The 18,170-nt window shown below is 41.1% G+C and overlaps 1 protein-coding gene and 1 long non-coding RNA gene across 4 annotated transcripts in view; one reads left to right on the top strand and one right to left on the bottom strand.

Annotated features, from left to right (window-relative positions):
- The window catches only part of LAMB1 (laminin subunit beta 1), an 86,492-nt gene that overhangs the window by 64,265 nt on the left and 4,057 nt on the right, over nt 1-18,170 (top strand). For all 3 annotated transcript variants that reach the window (XM_064374493.1, XM_021673211.2, XM_021673212.2), the window contains exons 25-31: nt 5,194-5,563; nt 8,914-9,098; nt 10,493-10,734; nt 13,648-13,851; nt 14,523-14,667; nt 16,692-16,899; nt 17,107-17,248. In XM_064374493.1, coding sequence (XP_064230563.1) covers nt 5,194-5,563; nt 8,914-9,098; nt 10,493-10,734; nt 13,648-13,851; nt 14,523-14,667; nt 16,692-16,899; nt 17,107-17,248 — 1,496 coding nt within the window. The remainder of the gene's footprint in view (nt 1-5,193; nt 5,564-8,913; nt 9,099-10,492; nt 10,735-13,647; nt 13,852-14,522; nt 14,668-16,691; nt 16,900-17,106; nt 17,249-18,170) is intronic.
- LOC135274182 (uncharacterized) lies at nt 3,184-17,678 on the bottom strand. The gene is made up of 2 exons (XR_010341965.1): nt 8,621-17,678; nt 3,184-5,951 (listed from the first exon to the last, which is right to left on the bottom strand). It is a non-coding gene; the product is annotated as an uncharacterized LOC135274182 (long non-coding RNA).

The raw sequence follows: 18,170 nt of genomic DNA on the forward strand, positions 1-18,170 counted from the left end.
TGTAAAATGACTATCTCATTTAAAAAATACTGTTATTCATCTTCATGATTTGTTCATCTTAAAGATTAGGCAACAACTTTTGCTATATATGCTCTCCTTTCCAAGAGAAAGTTTCTGTTTCTCTGCCATGTAATCCCCATTTGCTTTTTTTTTAAGACAGAGTTTTGCTCTTGTTGCCCATGCTGGAGTGCAGTGGTGCAATCTCAGCTCACTGCAACCTCCGCCTCCTGGGTTCAAGCAATTCTCCTGCCTCAGCCTCCCAAGTAGCTGGGATTACAGGCAAGTGCCACCACACCCTGATAATTTTTGTATTTTTAATAGAGATGGGGTTTCACCATGTCAGTCAGGCTAGTCTTGAACTCCTGACCTCAGGTGATCTGCCTGCCTGGGCCTCCCAAAGTGCTGGAATTACAGGTGTGAGCCACCACGCCAGGCCCCAAATATCCAGTATGTTTTTCTTTTCTTTCTTTTTTTTAGACAGGGTCTCTCTCTCTCACCTGGGCTGGAGTGCAGTGGCACAGTCTCAGCACACTGTAACCGCTGCCTCCTGAGTTCATAATCCCATTTCTTAAAGCAAAACTGCTTTATCTAGGTCATTTGGATTCTGATTCCTTTCTGGTAAGAAAGAAACCCAGCTGGACCTCGTCAGCTGCAGCCTGAATAGTCAGTTCACAGTTTTTCAGATCCAGGTGGGTGTGTGAGGTGTTGGGAGAATCTCCTTCATTAGTGTCCATGAAGTTTTACTAAATTGTCAGGTAAACTGACCTTTCTGCTTCAGCCACATGATGGGAGTTTCACTGAAAATATCCTTGGAGTGGAGGTGTCTTTTTACAAGGTTGTAAAATGTGAGCCTTCTGGTGCCTGCCTCTCAGGTGACCCCAAGAGAAGCAATTCTGGAAATTCAATAGCCGGGGAAGGAAGCACATGACCAGGGACTTCAGCTTGAAATCAAACCCTGGTGCATTTGGGTCTAGTTATTTGGTGCCCTTCCGGAGAGCTAGGCCCAACTTTTCAATAATGAGACCGTAATCCAGTCATCTGTGAGATTTGATGGTTTACTTTTCAGTTGGGGAAAGGAATGTTAGTTTGCCTGAACCGGTTGTGCCTTCTGGAGAGAGCTGAAGCTCTGCTGACTCTTTGGAACTCTTGCACAGGCTAATTTCCCTTGGCCAGATAAAGGGAAGCCTTATTTGCCTTTTAAGTCTTTCAGTGTTGGGCTGTTTTCCCCTTACAGATGCCTGTGACAGAATGGGAGCAAGACATGCCTTTAGCAATGAAATAAATGAAAAATGATCAGGGAAATTAAATCAACATATGCATGCATCCCTTGCCCCAAGCATGAATGCAGCAAAAACCTAATATTTAGGACTGAACAAAGGTGTACCTTTGCATCATCTATGGGAAAGGAGTAATTGTCTAAGCAAACTACAAGCATATGCAGCTCTGCCTCAGTTGTGTCAAGCCTAAAGGAGACAGGGGTGAGTAGGCCCCAGAGAGCTGCCCCACCCTGACCACTGGCTGGGCCCTGCGGAGTAGGGGCATACAAGGTAGTCTTGTTACAAATGGTGTCACTCTTCCTCTGTTGCATAAGTCCTGAGATTTGTGCATCAGCCTACATGGGTGAACTTCCAAAGTCATGGTTCTGCTCCAGCTCCACCCTTTGAAGGGTCAGAGACAGACACACATACATACACATGCACGCACATGCTCTCCTCTTTTTTTCCTCTCTCTAACATACAGAAGGTGGGCAGAAACAACTGGGAAAGTAACAGTCAGTGCTCCACAAAATGGGGTCTCATGACTCTGAACATCAGTATCTCCTGGGAACTTGTTATAAATAAAAATAATCCTGAGCCCCACCCAGACCTACTGAATCAGAATCTGGGAATGGGAGGAGAGTGGAAAAGCAATCTGTTTTTTATGAACTTTCCAGGTGATTCTGATCCCTACCCAAGTTTAAGAGGTGAGGACCCAGGTGACTTAGGGTAACTTTTAACTTTCTGGAAGATGACTAAATTTTACCAAATGATAATGAAAATCTGTTCCTAAAATCTAAACAACATAAATTTTTAAGTACTAAGCTCTTTAAGTTATTTGTAAATTATCTAAATTCTTCCTAATCTCAGAAATCGATTATTGTAGTGGTTTTCCCAAGGCTTTCTCATTATTTCCCAGGTGTGTCACTGGCATTGACTTCCACTAAGAAAAGATCTCATGGTCAAATGACTTTGGTTACAACTGGATAAAAACAGTGTAAAACAAAGTTTTTCCTGCAGAACTCTTCTGAGTCTATATTATGCTGACACTTGTTTTTAATCTTCAAGAAAGGATATAGAAGTTTTCATCATGGGAGACTTTTTTTCAAGGAACACATCACAGAACTGATGGTCTACAGATCACCATTAAAGTTATCCACGATTTGCCTGAGCAGCTTCCTGATTCATTATAAGAATGTTCCCCTAAAGAGAAAAATGAAACATACCTTAAGTGCCTGGAAAGAAATAATCTGTTTTTTGAAAAATACACACCCAGGCCGGGCGTGGTGGCTCCTGCTTGTAATCCCAACACTTTGGGAGGCCGAGGCGGGTGGATCACAATGTCAGGAGTTCGAGACCAGCCTGACCAACATGGTGAAACCCTGTCTCTACTAAAAATATAAAAAATTAGCCAGGCATGGTGGCACATCCCTGTAATTCCAGCTACTCAGGAGGCTGAGGCAGGAGAATTGCTTGAACCCGGGAGGCGGAGATTGAGTGAGCTGAGATCATGCCATTGCACTCCAGCCTGGGCGACAGAGCAAGACTCCATCTCAAAAAAAAGAAAGAAACACACACACACACACACACCCAAGTTTTACTTTTGAAATCCTAAGGTTTGGTTTTGAAAACCCCAGGCAATAAGGAAATTATATGTTTTAAAATCCTAAAGGCTAAAGAATTAATATTCTAAACTTCAGATTTTTGAACAATCATGTTATTGGCAAATACATAAAAATAAACATATGACCAGGACCACTGTTCTTCCCCTTTATACAATCAAGCATCACTCTTAGCAGAAGACTACCAGGTACTTGTAGGGACACAAAAAGTGATAAAATATTTATTGAATGCTTGCTATAGAACAGATGCTCTTCTAAGCACTGTGTAATTATTTTATCTTGAGAGCAATCCTGTAGTTATAATCATTACCTCTTCTTACAGATATGGAAGACATGACTCAGTTTCCTAATTATCCAGGGTCACATCACAGGTGTGTGGAAGGCAGGACTTAACAACCTCAGTCCCAGCTCATGCTCTTAACCACAATGCTGTGCTCCTCAAACCTGCCGCTGGAGAGCTTGGAATGTAGTGGGAGAACAAAGGCAATAAAAAGATAAACTAGCAATGCAAGGCAGGATGTGGTGAGGGCCAAACGAATGGGCCACAGACACATGTGGGTTGAAAGGTTAGTGGTGGTGTAGCAGCTCTCGGGGCCCTCGGTATAACTGGTTCTGGGAGATGTTCCATTAGGAAGTTTTTTGAAGGCAAATCACAGCTACTGACTCAAGATTTTATAAAGATATCTGAGAAAGCACATATCTGTTGTGCTTTGCCACAGTTGACACTGTGCTTCAGGGGCATTATTTTCTTTTATAAAGGTATATAAGTGTCCCTTGCATGCCTAGACTAAAATGAGGTTGGGGCTTCATTTGGCAAAGACGTTTGGATTCTGATTGCAAGTGAACGCTGTGTCCGACGCTGAAGAAGAAAAAATGGTTTAAGATGTGCCTCTGCCCTTGGAGTCCACAGTGCAGTTAGGGAAATAAGATGGTATGTTACTTTATTTATTCCTACCTTTCCCCAGAGTGGGTGGAAGCCCAGCGATAAGATGTTATCATAAGGCCTTTTGTTATTCAGACCCTACATAAATACTTTTAAATGCCAGGTGTTGATATAAAAATGTTTTGGTCTCCTGAAACTTGGAAATCTAAGCCAGGGTTCAAGGGCGCAGCCATTGTGCTAAGTAATGTCAGCCACAGCTACTGGCCAAGAACAGATTTTGTCCTGTACCGCGTGTGATTTTACCCTGTGCCACTTGGCTTTCCATAAGGTGCCAACCCTGTTGGGCCTGTGAGAGACTGAGACTGAATGAATGGCTCCTAAGATCCCCGCTTGTAGTACTGGCAGTCTTCATCACAATAGCAGACACCCATTATACTTAGATTGTACTTAGATGAAGGCCTTTAAACTGGATACTTAGTTTAAAACTAAGTATTTTTTAAAACGCTGTGGGGTTTTTTTGTTTGTTTTTTGAGACAGAGTTTCACTCTGTCGCCCAGGCTGAGTGCACTGACGTGATTTCGGTTCACTGCAACTTCCACCTTCCAGGTTCAAGCGATTCTCCCGCCTCAGCCTCCTGAGTAGCTGGGACTACAGGCATGCCCAGCTAATTTTTTTTTTTTTTGTATTTGTAGTAGAAACAGGGTTTCACTGTGTTAGCCAGGATGGTCTTGATCTCCTGACCTAGTAATCCGCCTCCCTCGGCCTCCCAAACTGCTGGGATTACAGGCGTGAGCCACTGCGCCCAGCTGGGTTTTGTTTTGATCACGTTTATTGCATTATATTAAGTATGTTTTGTGGCGAGATACAGTTAGGTATGTTCGGAGCTGCTCATTTGTGATGTATCCGATGCCAGATGGCACGTTACCAGGATATAACCTGGACTGTCTGTACAGACATGGTCTGTGGGGAAATCCTAGTAAAAGGGAGAGGCAGGTAGGATGGAGGTGAAGAGTATAGACTCCGGAGTTGCGAAGAGCTGAATCAGAATCCTGGCATGGCCTTTTCCTTGCAGTGAGACTTTGGGCATGTTATGTAATCTCTCTCATCTCTCAGTTCCCACATCTGTGAAACAGTGATTATTATAACACCTATCCCATAGGGCTATTGTGAGAGTTAAATGGAGTCATTCGTGTAAAACATTTCTGTTAGCTGTTAATTTTTTAAAGATTATTATTATTGCTAAGAAGGGGTTAGCAACCACTGAAACCACGCCTGTGCTAGAGGAAGTTGCTACAGTCTCTACCTGAGCCGGTGGTAAATTGATGGTTGACACCTTCCCATCTTCACAGTGAAATGAGGATTCTGAATGCCACATCTTGTCACTGAGGTTCATGATCAAGTAGATCAGCTAGCATTGCTCCTTCCCTTCTAGCCTGTGACTGTGACCCCAGAGGCATTGAGACGCCACAGTGTGACCAGTCCACGGGCCAGTGTGTCTGCGTGGAGGGTGTTGAGGGTCCACGCTGTGACAAGTGCACGCGAGGGTACTCGGGGGTCTTCCCTGACTGCACACCCTGCCACCAGTGCTTTGCTCTCTGGGATGTGATCATTGCCGAGCTGACCAACAGGACACACAGATTCCTGGAGAAAGCCAAGGCCCTGAAGATCAGTGGTGTGATCGGGCCTTACCGGGAGACTGTGGACTCGGTGGAGAAGAAAGTCAGCGAGATAAAAGACATCCTGGCGCAGAGCCCGGCAGCAGAGCCGCTGAAGAACATTGGGAATCTCTTTGAGGAAGCAGAGTAAGTAGTTAATGAGCCGGAGTAACAACACACAGCATTTTTCAGCTTTTTGAATAAACAGCAAAGATTTCCTGGCATGGTGCTTCCATCAGAAGGTTTGGTTAGTCCTGTGGGTGAAAACAGATTCTGGGTCATTTATTTTCCAGCAGTCTTGACTGGGCATTTGGGTGAGTGAATGCTGTCACATCCGTGGGGACCAGCCTTCTGGAGGCTGCAGTGCAGAACATGCAAGCATTATATTCAGTGCTCCTCCTTGCAAATCATGTTCTAAGTCAGTAAAATGGAAGGAATGCTGGATTTAGAAGACAAAGATCCATAATTGAGTGTTGGCTCTGATGCCAGGCTTGTGAACTTGGGTGACTCAATTCCTGAGCCTGTATTTTCTCTCCTGTGGAGAAGGGGTAGGATAATACATGTCATTACCTTACGGAATAATGAAAGGAAAGGATTGATATATAAAATGACAACAGGATTGCCAAAAAATTATCAATTGTTAAGTGTTGCTACCATGGGGGAAATTCCATCACCTCAAATAAGACTCCTTACTTCAAGTTTTTTCTGCTTCTCTGCCATTAGTCCACCAGACCAGTGCTTCATTTATCTAGTTACAACAATGCCTCTACACTGAAAGTCCTCATCCCACCCGCTCTGAGTAATCATCCCTCTGTTTGGAGAGTGTTTATTTTGTTAGAGGAAGCCTAGAGAATGGAGCTGAGTGATGCTGAACTTTCAAGGATCATTTTTCTACCCTTTCTCCTAGCCTCCCCTCTCTTGCCCCTAAACTCCTTTAGTCAAAAAGGACTCCCCCAAAACAGCACAATAAGACCTAAGTGCTAAAGGACAGAAACAGGAAAGGCTGTGAAGCATCTGTGCTTCCCTAGATGCTATGGTTTTTTCACTGCAGTTTCACAACTAGGCCTGAGGGGACCGCTCCACAGTTAAATCCTGTACACTGAGGTGTTTATATTATAAAATGTCAGTAACAGTTTTTTGTGTGTGATGATATAATATTGGGGTTTAGGGGTTCAGGGTGCCCTGAGCTCCCCTGAGAGGACGTTTCTTCAGGTTCTTGCCCTCTTAAGAATGAGAGAGGGGACCACAGTGTAGTGCACAGTAAGTGCCAGACTCAAAAGTGTTTGTAGAAAGTGATTTATTTAGAGAGAGAGGAGGAGAGAGAAACAGCTAACTCTCACAGAGTGAGAGAATCCAGAAAGATGGAATCCAGGAGAGGAAAGCAGCGTCCACACTGAGTGGAAGGGAATAGAGAGAGAGAGAGTTTAGGAGGGGAGGACAGGCTTCCACGAGAGAGTGTGGAAGGGGACTCCAGAGGGAAAATCTAGAAGAGAGAAAAAGCTTCCACAAGAGTGTTCGTGGAAGGGGATCCAGACATGGAGTGCGAATGGTGTGTGAAAGCAGGGGACTTTTAAACCTGGGAGGAACCCCCACCTTCTCCAAGACCCCAGGCCAATGAAAGGAGTTCCTTAGAACTTCTGCTGGAGTGACTGACTCTTAGTTTCTTTCTGCGCCCCCGAAATTTAAACATAAACCATTAAGTCTCCCAGATGGAGAGAGATGGGAGGGGGGCATGGTGCTAGGAAGTTCTTGCCCTTAAAGCTACGCCCCCTTGTGGACCCAGAAAGAGAACACCTTACTCAATGAGACTTTAAGAAGCCTGAGGGATTTTTCATCTCATACCATGCATGAGTAGCAGAGAACAGCAGACATTAGCTCAGGTGACTTGAAGGAGGTCCTTCCTAGACCTAGATTTAAAGTAACTGGCTCTTGATGTCAAGCCTCGGGTTTTATGCTCAAGACCATGTAGCTGACCAGAGTGTTAGGAAATGTCTGCTGTAGGGTGACAATGCATTTAATGAGGCATTTTACCTCACTGAAAAGACTAAGCCTCCTAATGTGCAGAAATCACAGTTTTGGTAGGCCATGGTCCAAATGCAAGCCCATTTAGGAAATGATTCTTGGCCTGGGTCTTACGCACCTCTGGGAGAAAAAAAAAATCTGGTATCCTTTGAGAGCCTGCCAGAAGAGAGATTACATTTCCAAAACAGCTCTGTTTCTACCCTCACTATTCTTTTAACTAGACAGATTATAATAATCACAAGAAAACTGGTCCATTACTCTTTTTCTCAACATACTATCCAAGGATACATGTTGTAGGAACCAGAGTGGCCCTATTTTAAAATATGATGTTAGATTTGCTTGTTTTAAAAAAAAGTAACATTTTATGAGACCTGAGAAGAAATTAAAACTTTCTGTGAGTCAACTGATTAATAAAAGCAAAGCACTGAAAAAAGAAACTATGTATATTATCCTCAGGAAAAAAGGCACTGAAATACAACTTAATCTACTATTTTAAACAATCCCTTTAAGTACATTTTGTTTGAGTTGGGCTACGGTTTTATCTCAGCCTTACACAGCACTTTTCTAATGGCTCCCAACCTTTCAGCATCTTTACATTTTTCTGATTTTTTATACTAGTATATCCCTGAGAAGACAATTATATTCAATTAGGTGAACCAATAATACCCAGAGGTAAAGTCTGCTGAAATACTAGTTTATGATACACATACAACCCCACCCACAGCCACCTGGAGCACACACACGTGCACACACAGACACAGTGTACACAATAATATACAAATAGATGTTGAAAGTACAGCTTGGTAGATTGGAAGATACAAAACAAAATGCAGTTTAGATTCCAAAAGAAATACTGTGAAAACTAAATGTCATTATTTCATTCTCGGTAGATGCTACTTCCTTATAAAAAATAAAAAAGGCTGTTAACAGATGAAGGAGGCTCCTCTGGTGGAAGAGAGGTGTATGAAAGCTGATATTGGTGGCTGTTGTCTTTGTGGCAGGCTATAGGGCTTCCTCTCTATGTGTTCCATCTTGAAGGAGATTCCCGAGGCTTAGGGAAGAATGTTTTGGGTTGGTGGCTGGGAGGCCTAATTGTACACTGGAGTCATTTATGTCTTGAGTTTTCACAATTGTAAGGGCTCAAAGCTGCTTGTGAATGGAGCTGGACCTCCACACACTGACCTGTGCTCATGTTACAGCAGAAATTTGGAATTCCTCAAATGGCTTGTCTGTCACAACTCAGCTGAGTGGTACTTCTGTGTTTCTCTTCAAAGTCTCTGAACAAAGAAAAATTGTTAGATTTAATGCAATCTGTTATGATAAGGAAAATAAAACCAGCACTTAGAGATGAAATGTTACAAATTACTGAATTGGTTTGAAATTTGTAATGGATACAGTACTGGTAGAAAATATGAAATGTAAGAGTTCTCCCTTGGGTTTATTCTGTGTAGGTAAGCATAACTTTATCTTTACAGGAAACTGACTAAAGATGTTACAGAAATGATGGCTCAAGTAGAAGTGAAATTATCTGACACAACCTCCCAGAGCAACAGCACGACCAAAGAACTGGATTCTCTACAGACAGAAGCTGAAAGCCTAGAAAACACTGTGAAAGAACTTGCTGAACAACTGGAATTTATCAAAAACTCAGATATTCGGGGTGAGCATTTTTTGGTGCAAACACTCAGTCCCAGACAATGGATTTAACATTCTGTCTAACCTTTTAATGTAACACTTTTGCAAAAATTTTCTAATAAATTTTAAAACTTTTGCTCATCCAGTTTCTGGATCAAAGTCCCCATTTTCCAGAGTGGGACTTGGGCACAAAGAACCTAAGAGACATAGCAAAGGTCCCACAGAGGGAGTGGCAATAGTTGTATTCAAATGGTATCCACTTCCTGATTTTTTTTTTCTCCAGTTAGTAGTTTAATCCTGGCCTCTTCTTGGCAGGGAATTCTTTGGGATAGTTAAGGCGTTAATACTTCTGCAAATCCTTTCACATTCAAGAATGCTGCTTAGTCAGAAAAAACATTTTTGCAAATCACTATTGATATCATACACCTTACAGGATCCTCAGCAAAAAGTGAAAGAATGTGGAAATATGTTACATCATTCTGTCCTACTATCCATACTGTTTCATGCATGACTGCTTTTGGACTAGATTCCTAAAGGTAAAACATGTCATGCTGTTATAAATAATAGTCATCCCTGGGTATCCATGGGGATTGGTTCCAGGACCCACTGCAGAAACCAAAACCCACAGATACTCAAGTCTGTTATATAAAATGGCATAGTATTTGCATATAAACTATGCACACGCTCCTGTATGCTTTTCTTTCTTTGCTTTTTAAAGAGACGGGCTCTTGCTACGTTGCTCAGGCTGGTCTTGAACTTCTGGTCTCAAGTGATCCTCCTGTCTTAGCCTCCTGAACAGCTGAGATTATAGAACTGAACCATCACACCCAGCTTTGCTATTTTTTTTTCCTCCAGTATACTTTAAAATCTCTAGATTACTTAAAATATCTAATATAATGTAAATGTTATGCAAATAGTTGTTATACTTTGTTTAGGAAATGACAAAAAAAAAGTCTGTACCCATTCAGTACAGACACAACCATCCGTTTTCCAAATGCTTTCCATTCACAGTTGGTTGAATACATATATGTGGAATCTACAAATATGGAGGGCTACTATATTAGTCATTTGAGTGGACCTGAATAAAGGATTGAGAAAAGTCATCTGGTCATATAATCTTCAGGCTGCCTGACACCAATTATTCGTAAACAACTGGATGTTTGCTTGTGTATAGAGATAAGATTGCATGATTTTCTTAATTTTTCATTTTTCACCCAGATGTTTGCATACTCCAGAGCCTGGAGTAGGTGCTAATGGGACAAAACATATTCAGTGCTCATGAAAAAAAAACTGTAATTCACGTTTTTTCTTGAATTTTATAGTAAATTTAGGACCTGAAGACATCAAATATAGACACTGCTTGGGGAGGAAGCCTAATACAATGAGGTTAACTGTGGGCGATTTCTTCTCCTGCCCTAGGTGCCTTGGATAGCATTACCAAGTATTTCCAGATGTCTCTTGAGGCAGAGGAGAGGGTGAATGCCTCCACCATAGAACCCAACAGCACTGTGGAGCAGTCAGCCCTCATGAGAGACAGAGTAGAAGACGTGATGATGGAGAGAGAGTCCCAGTTCAAGGAAAAACAAGAGGAGCAGGCTCGCCTCCTTGATGAACTGGCAGGCAAGCTGCAAAGCCTAGACCTTTCAGCTGCTGCAGAAATGGTAAGGTTTGGGGGTTTGGTCTTACTACTCTGATGCTGAGGAAAAAAACAAGCTTTCTCAAATAGTTTGCAAATGAATCAGCAGGAGTGAAACTTCTAGGCTGAGGTCTCCGGACCAGGGAAGGGGGTATCTATCTGTAACCAAGCCAGATTAAAAACAGCACAGTATCAGTTTCCAGCCTTCCTCTCTTCTAGCTGTTTCTCTGTGGTCTTCAACTAAAGAATGAATCATGACTGTCTGCCATACTGTTTTATCTACTCAGTGACATCTCACTGAAACTTGATCCTTTTTACACTGCGGACATTGAATATTTTTTTTCCTAAGTAGGGACAGGGTCTCATCACATTGTTTAGGCTAGTCTTAAACTCCTGGTCTCCAGCAGTCCTCCCACATCAGCCTCCCAAAGTGCTGGGATTACAGGCTACCACCCCTGCCCCCCCGCCACCACCACACACACACACTTTTTTAAAGAGATGGAGTCTTGCTATGTTGCTCAGGCTGGGCTCAAACTCCTAGGCTGAAGCGATCCTCCCACCTTACCCTCCTGAGTAGCTGAGAGGACAGGCATGTGCCACCACGCCCAGCTTGGACACTTTAGTTTGTTCTGATTTGACGTACAAAACCCATCTTGGTGTAGGAATTCAGAATCATTCTAGGAGCTTCCACTAAAAGTTAAAGGGAGCAAAAGAATTTTTTCATGTACTAGTTATGATGTTCCTTTGTTCCATTAACTTTATCTGGTGAAGATAAACCCTGAAACCAGCCTAGAAAGTAGATTCATTTCCCAGAAGCTTTTAAAATGTAACTCTGAAGCAAGATGAAATTGAGTTGTGAGTTTAACAAAAATCAGGCAGAAGGCCCAAAAAAAGTCCAAGTGAGCCTATTTCTTCCTCTTCCTTCCTGTTTTTCAAGGAAGGATACCTATCTGAGATAATTTGGAGGGCATTTTTTATAGACTAAGGTTTCTGTTCTCTTAGCCTAGAGACACAGAGAAAGTTAAAGATGGAAGGTACACAGGAGCAGAGTTCAAACTTCATTACACCTGTCTTAGTGATGGTTCCTCCCTCCTCATCTTCACTTTCTCTGAAATAGACACTGTATTCTATTGTGACCAATTTTATTGATGCCTGCTTGGTTTCATATTCATTATCTTCTGAAACTTTATAGCATCGAGTGGAAATAGGGAGTAAAAAATCTCCTGTCATCATTTATTAAAAGGAAAAAGATGAAGAAAAAAAGAAAAATGAAAGCTTAGAGCATGTGTAAATTGCAGCTAATAGTAGACAAAGTTTGTTAAGCATGAAATGCCAGTTCTCTCAATCCTTCCTTTCAGTATTGATTCCTTCTTTACAAATTGTAGTTAAAAAAAAAATAAATCAGTCATCACAAACAAGTTCTCTGTGATCTACAAGCAGCAGCTAGGCATGCTAAAGGATTGTTGTCTTGAACAGCAGGCATCTCTGTAGGCAGTGGGGGTGGTGGGGTGCGAGCGGGTGGTGGGGTTCCGGGCTCCTCTGGCGTTTCAAATGTGTGCCCTTCCCTGTGCTTGTTTTTCCACCCGGTAAACTACCTAGGGATTAGCAGCTTCTTCAGTTCTCTTACGTGTTTTTGTCTTTGTTATTGATCCTATGAGAATTCTTCAAGTTCTTTACTGCCATTTTGAGATTTTTGTCCCTTTGTGTTTTTCAAATACTTCCAGTTCTGTATCTTTGTGGATATTTAGCTAGAGCCATGCTGTTTGTTTTCCATGTCTGTTGAAACAAAACAGATCTTCTACGTGTGCTGTCAGTCTGTTTTTAAGACTCATACTCTTCTACAGCATGCAGAATAAACTTTATTTTCTAAAGCTTTTTGGGTTGTCGGCCAGATAAATGAAAGAGTATTATAATTACCTTAAAATTATTAAAGAGTTGATTGTATTTACTTAAAAACTACTTTTTTATACTTTAAAACAATACTTTGTCTTGTTTGGGAATATTCTGTTAACTGCTTTTCACTGCATTAAATCTTTGGCCTCTTTTCAGTATGAACATTTTCCACAAAATAGCTCTAAATACAATTTTCTTCCTGCTCAGCCTTTTCCATCATATAGCACACTTGTAGTATGATGTCTCAATCTGCATTTGTATGCCATGACCAAGTGGTGGTCTTTGAGAGGTTCTGGTAAATAAGAAAGGAGGACCCTATGCCTGTGTGATGGCAGTGGGGGGTGGCAATTTGGAAAAGCTTCATCTATCTTTGTTCCTTTGTTTGTACTGTTTTCTTTAATACGTGGAATGTTTTCTCATTTCCCCTGTTCGAATCCCACCAGCCAACAAATCCTTCTTCAGCTACAACTAGAGAACTTCTCTGCAGTCTCTCCTTTGTCTACTTTCTTTCATAGTGACTACAGCTGACCTATTCTTGGCTATTGTATGTGGAGTGATCCTGTCCTAACTAGATGAAAGGTTACTAAAAGGCTAGGTAATGGGCCTTTTATGTCACCATATTTACCAAAGGAGTTAACATGATGCTGGCCCCAAAGATGGTTCACAATAGCTTTTTTTTGTTTTTAAATCCAAATGATTAGGAAAAAAAAGGAAAGCATTCCTTGTCCCTTGCACTGGCAGAATTCAACTTGATAGAGCAGATGTTTGCATCCTGGGCAGAGCTCATATAGTATTTTAACTCATTTGGGCAGAAGATACTGATGAGAGTTGTAAACTTCCATGGTTTCCTTGGAAACTACTAAGTAGGTTAGCTTATTCCTAAACTTTTCGCTCCTCTCTCCATTGTCTCCCAAACACTGTTTTCAAGCACCCTTGCTGAGGACCACCTACACATTCTCTGTGGCCACCCAGGCCCTGCACAGCTGTTTTGCTGCAGCAGATTTCACTATCTGAATCATTGTGCCTGATCCTTGGCTTGTTGCAGACCTGTGGAACACCCCCAGGGGCCTCCTGTTCCGAGAGTGAATGTGGCGGGCCAAACTGCAGAACTGACGAAGGAGAGAAGAAGTGCGGGGGGCCTGGCTGTGGTGGTCTGGTCACTGTTGCACACAACGCCTGGCAGAAAGCCATGGACTTGGACCAAGATGTCTTGAGTGCCCTGGCTGAAGTGGAACAGCTCTCCAAGATGGTAATTCAGTGGCTGGCCTCAGTTTGTGTTACGTTTGTCTGTTTGCTTTCAACTGTGAGGATCTGAAAGGGAGAAATCAATTCTAAATGTTAACTGAAAGGAAAAGGGCATATCAGAATCAAATAGGAAAGTTCATGTTTCGGTGAGGTCAGAAAGATAGGGAGAGATTTTCTTCACAGATAAAGAATCTGCTTTCTCCTCACCAGAGGAGAATAACACATGCTTTAGAGCAAGAAGTTCAAATCTTACACTGGAGGATAATATGAAATAACCATGTTACTTATCTGACTCCGGGGTTATAAATACATCTAGCTGTACTACAAAAATTCTGTATTAAGCAACTGAGCATTTATTCTTCTAAAGTGACACACACTTTTTAAGTATTTATGTGGACACCAGAGAAAAAGACTGCAGACTATTTGATAGGCCAGGAGTTAAAAACATTGTAATGCTAGTTCTATTTACATAAGAATACTGTACAGGAATCTCTATACTGAATACTTTCAGTCTGTAAGAATAAAATACTTTATTGAATGGGAGAAAGTTATTTCCCAGACACATGATTTCAAGTACATAGTTTTTCAACATCGTTTTTTGGGCCATTTCCTATATTCTGGTCTCCTTTAGAAAGAGTGAAAGTCTTCCATGGGTAATTTATTCTTCATATTCAGGTCTCTGAAGCAAAACTGAGAGCAGATGAGGCAAAGCAGAGTGCTGAAGACATTCTGTTGAAGACAAATGCAACCAAAGAAAAAATGGACAAGAGCAATGAGGATCTGAGAAATCTAATCAAGCGAATCAGAAACTTTTTGACCCGTAAGAAATTTTTTCATTTTACTTTCAGACGTTTGCTTCTGTATGATTCTCTGTGTACATTTTAGATAAAATCAGTTTCAGTCAGAGTAGTAAGTGACATTTCCAAGTAAGAAAAACATCTGGCCAGGCACGTAATCCCAGCACTTTGGGAGGCCGAGGCGGGTGTATCACAAGGTTAGAAGTTAAAGACCAGCCTGGTCAAGATGGTGAAACCCCGTCTCTACTAAAAATACAAAACTTAGCTGGGTGTGGTGGCAGATGCCTATAATCCCAGTTACTCAGGAGACTGAGGCAGGAGAATTGCTTGAACCTGGGAGGAGGAGGTTGCAGTGAGCCAAGATTGCAGCACTGCACTCCAGCCTGGGTGACAGAGTGAGAATCAGTCACAACCAAAAAAAATCACATATTAAGAAATGTTTTGATGTCATAAACTTACATATGTGTATCAAATAACCTTTTCCACTGTTATGCAGATACAGACACACCTGATGGGATACTCAGCCAATCAAAAGTCAAATACTTACAGTGAAAACTGAATTTGGAATTTGTTAGAGATTACATACAGTGTCATTAGAACCTTAAAGAAGTGGAGTCTGTTATTTTGGCATTGCCCCAAAAGCTTTGTAATGCTATTATTTACAGGATATTATACCTGTAGTTAGTTCAGAGTGTTGGTAGTCAAAGTTAAAGTGTTACCAGTAAAGATGGTTTTGACTGGAAATTACAGAAAACTCTCTAGTGAAATGGATTTAATCAAAAAGGATGTTTATTATCTCACATCGTACTAAGACATCCAGTAGCGGGATAGCTTCTTGGGTCTGCAACCCACGTACTTTCATCTTTCTACTGTACCATCTTGGGCGTATCAGCTTCATTCTCAGGCTAGCTCCTTATGGTTACAAGGTAGCTGCCAAAGTTCCAGACTTCACATAAAGACAAATAATAATCATGGAAGAAGAGACCACCTATTCTTGTAGCTTTTTAAAAAGGAGGGTCTTCCTTCCCTAGAAGCCTTTAGGCAGTCATCCTCAAATCTCACTGGCCAGAAAAAAGTCACATGCCAATGCATAAATGTCACTGGAAAATGGAGATGTGATTACAGTAACTGGCAAACCAATAAAGATTTAATGCTGGGTTGGTAATTTTACCTGACTTAAGAGGCAGGTACCTAAAAAAAAAATCAGTATTCTGTTATTGAGAAAAAAGTCATGGCTAATAAGGAGTGAACACTGTTTGCTAAGGATATCTTAGGTAATATTCCATGGAAGCCATCATTCAAATATATATTTTATTTGAATAAATCCTCTGGGGTCCATTTTTATGTTCAACAGTTTAAAACATACACAAGCAAAGCTTCAAAGTAAATGATGTGACATATTTGAATTTTAACTTGATAAACTTTTTTTTCACCACCTTCTACATTTTACATTGGAACTCTTTAGCTTCATTGACAACCCATTATCATGTTCTCCTGCTTCTGTAATTTTCTCCCTTTCTATAATTTCCTGAATCTAGATAATTTGTAAGAAATGTCAGATCTCTATATTTGCATTTACAAGTTTCCAAGCTATTAGTCCAACCTCAATTAAAAGATTTCATTGCCTTTAAGTCCTAACTTTAAACCCTGGCCCTCTGTGGTTTTCCACAATCTTCAGATTCACTCTGCTGGACTTTCCTGTAACATGTCTGCCCTTCCTGTCTCCCCACCCAGAACTGTCCTTTCTTCTTTCATATTCTGTTATCCCTTAAAATCTGATCAGCTCCTCATCTTCCACGAAGTTTTCCCTCACTAGCCTAAAACCAATTCTAGTACTCAGTTATCTGCAGTGACTTTTTCGTGTGTGTAGGTCTCATCTCTCCCTGAACCCCAAGACAGATTATAAACTCTTAAGCAGGAAGTCAGTGTCCCTTGGTGTGTAACCCTACCGTGCTAGTCCATAGTAGATGACCATTAAATGGTTGGATGAATGAATGAACCATCTATTCTTTTCACCTCTTTTTGGGGACATCTTTGCTTTTCACAGAGGACAGTGCTGATTTGGACAGCATTGAGGCAGTTGCTAATGAAGTACTGAAAATGGAAATGCCTAGCACCCCACAGCAGTTACAGAACTTGACAGAAGATATACGTGAACGAGTTGAAAGCCTTTCTCAAGTAGAGGTTATTCTACAGCAAAGTGCTGCTGACATTGCCAGAGCTGAGATGTTGTTAGAAGAAGCTAAAAGAGCAAGGTATCTAAAGGCATGGCATCTAAGGGGCTTATTTTGTATATCTAGCATGGAGTAAAAAGTAATTATTTAACCAATGAAACTTCTAAGGAAGACCTATGTGAGTCTCTGTGTCATTTCAGGAAGGCTCTTCTTTAAAGAAAAGTGTTCTTTTCTGAGAATACTTTTTTCATGTCTAACAACAATATATTATCTCAATATTTTACTCAGCAAAAGTGCAACGGATGTTAAAGTCACTGCAGATATGGTAAAGGAAGCTCTGGAAGAAGCAGAAAAGGCCCAGGTTGCAGCAGAGAAGGCAATTAAACAAGCAGATGAAGACATTCAAGGAACCCAGAACCTGCTAACTTCGGTAAGCATACACAGTCATTACAAACATATTACAATCATCATACGTACAGGAAAACACCTACATATACACTTTTATCAGAAAAGTGCATTTGTTATCTATGAACAAAAATTCTTAAACTCAACATTAGAGGATTCCTTTAATTTTAGTAAATCTAAACTCCCTTTGCATGGCTGCTAAAAGTAAGTAGAGATAAAAAGACTCTGAAGACATTGTGCCATTATATCTCATCTCATTTTCTCAGGCACAATGGCTCACACCTATAATCTCAGCATTTTGGGAAGCTGAGGTGGGTGGATCATTTGAGGTCAGTAGTTCAAGACCAACCTGGCCACATAGCAAAACCCCTTCTCTACTAAAAATACAAAAATTAGCTGAGCATGGTGGTGCATGCCTGTAGTCCCAGCTACTTGGGAGGCTGAGGCAGGATAACTGTTTGGAGGTAGAGGTTGTAGTGAGCTAAGATCATACCACTGCACTCCAGCCTGGGCAACAGACTCAAAAAAATACAAACATTCCTATTCATTGAGGAAACAGCATGTACTGTGTTCAGTAGTATGAAGTATAATCTTAATTTCAAATTCCAGTTTTAGAAAATTGTCTTGATGTTATAAAGCAGCCCTAAAGCAACCTACATGGTTAAGTCTCAAGATTTTGGTGGTTTTGAAAACTACTGGGGAACAGTCAATCTGCCTCCAATACCCAATTCTAGAGGAACCTAATAGACAGCACATAGCTAAACAATCTGTTCTGTTTAGAATGCATGCAAAACTTAATGTTTTTTATGATGAATTTACTGCAACTACCAGATATTAAAAGTACTCATTAAGAAAATAATTTTTCATAGGAATCTAGTGCTTTGCTCTAAAAATCCTCATCTCTTAGAATTACGTTTACATTACTTCTTTTATTTCATTCTTTAGTT

This window comes from Aotus nancymaae, unplaced genomic scaffold, assembly GCF_030222135.1.
Source record: "Aotus nancymaae isolate 86718 unplaced genomic scaffold, 86718_ANA_hifiasm-v0.15.2.pri h1tg000002l, whole genome shotgun sequence".
NCBI lineage: Eukaryota > Metazoa > Chordata > Mammalia > Primates > Aotidae > Aotus > Aotus nancymaae.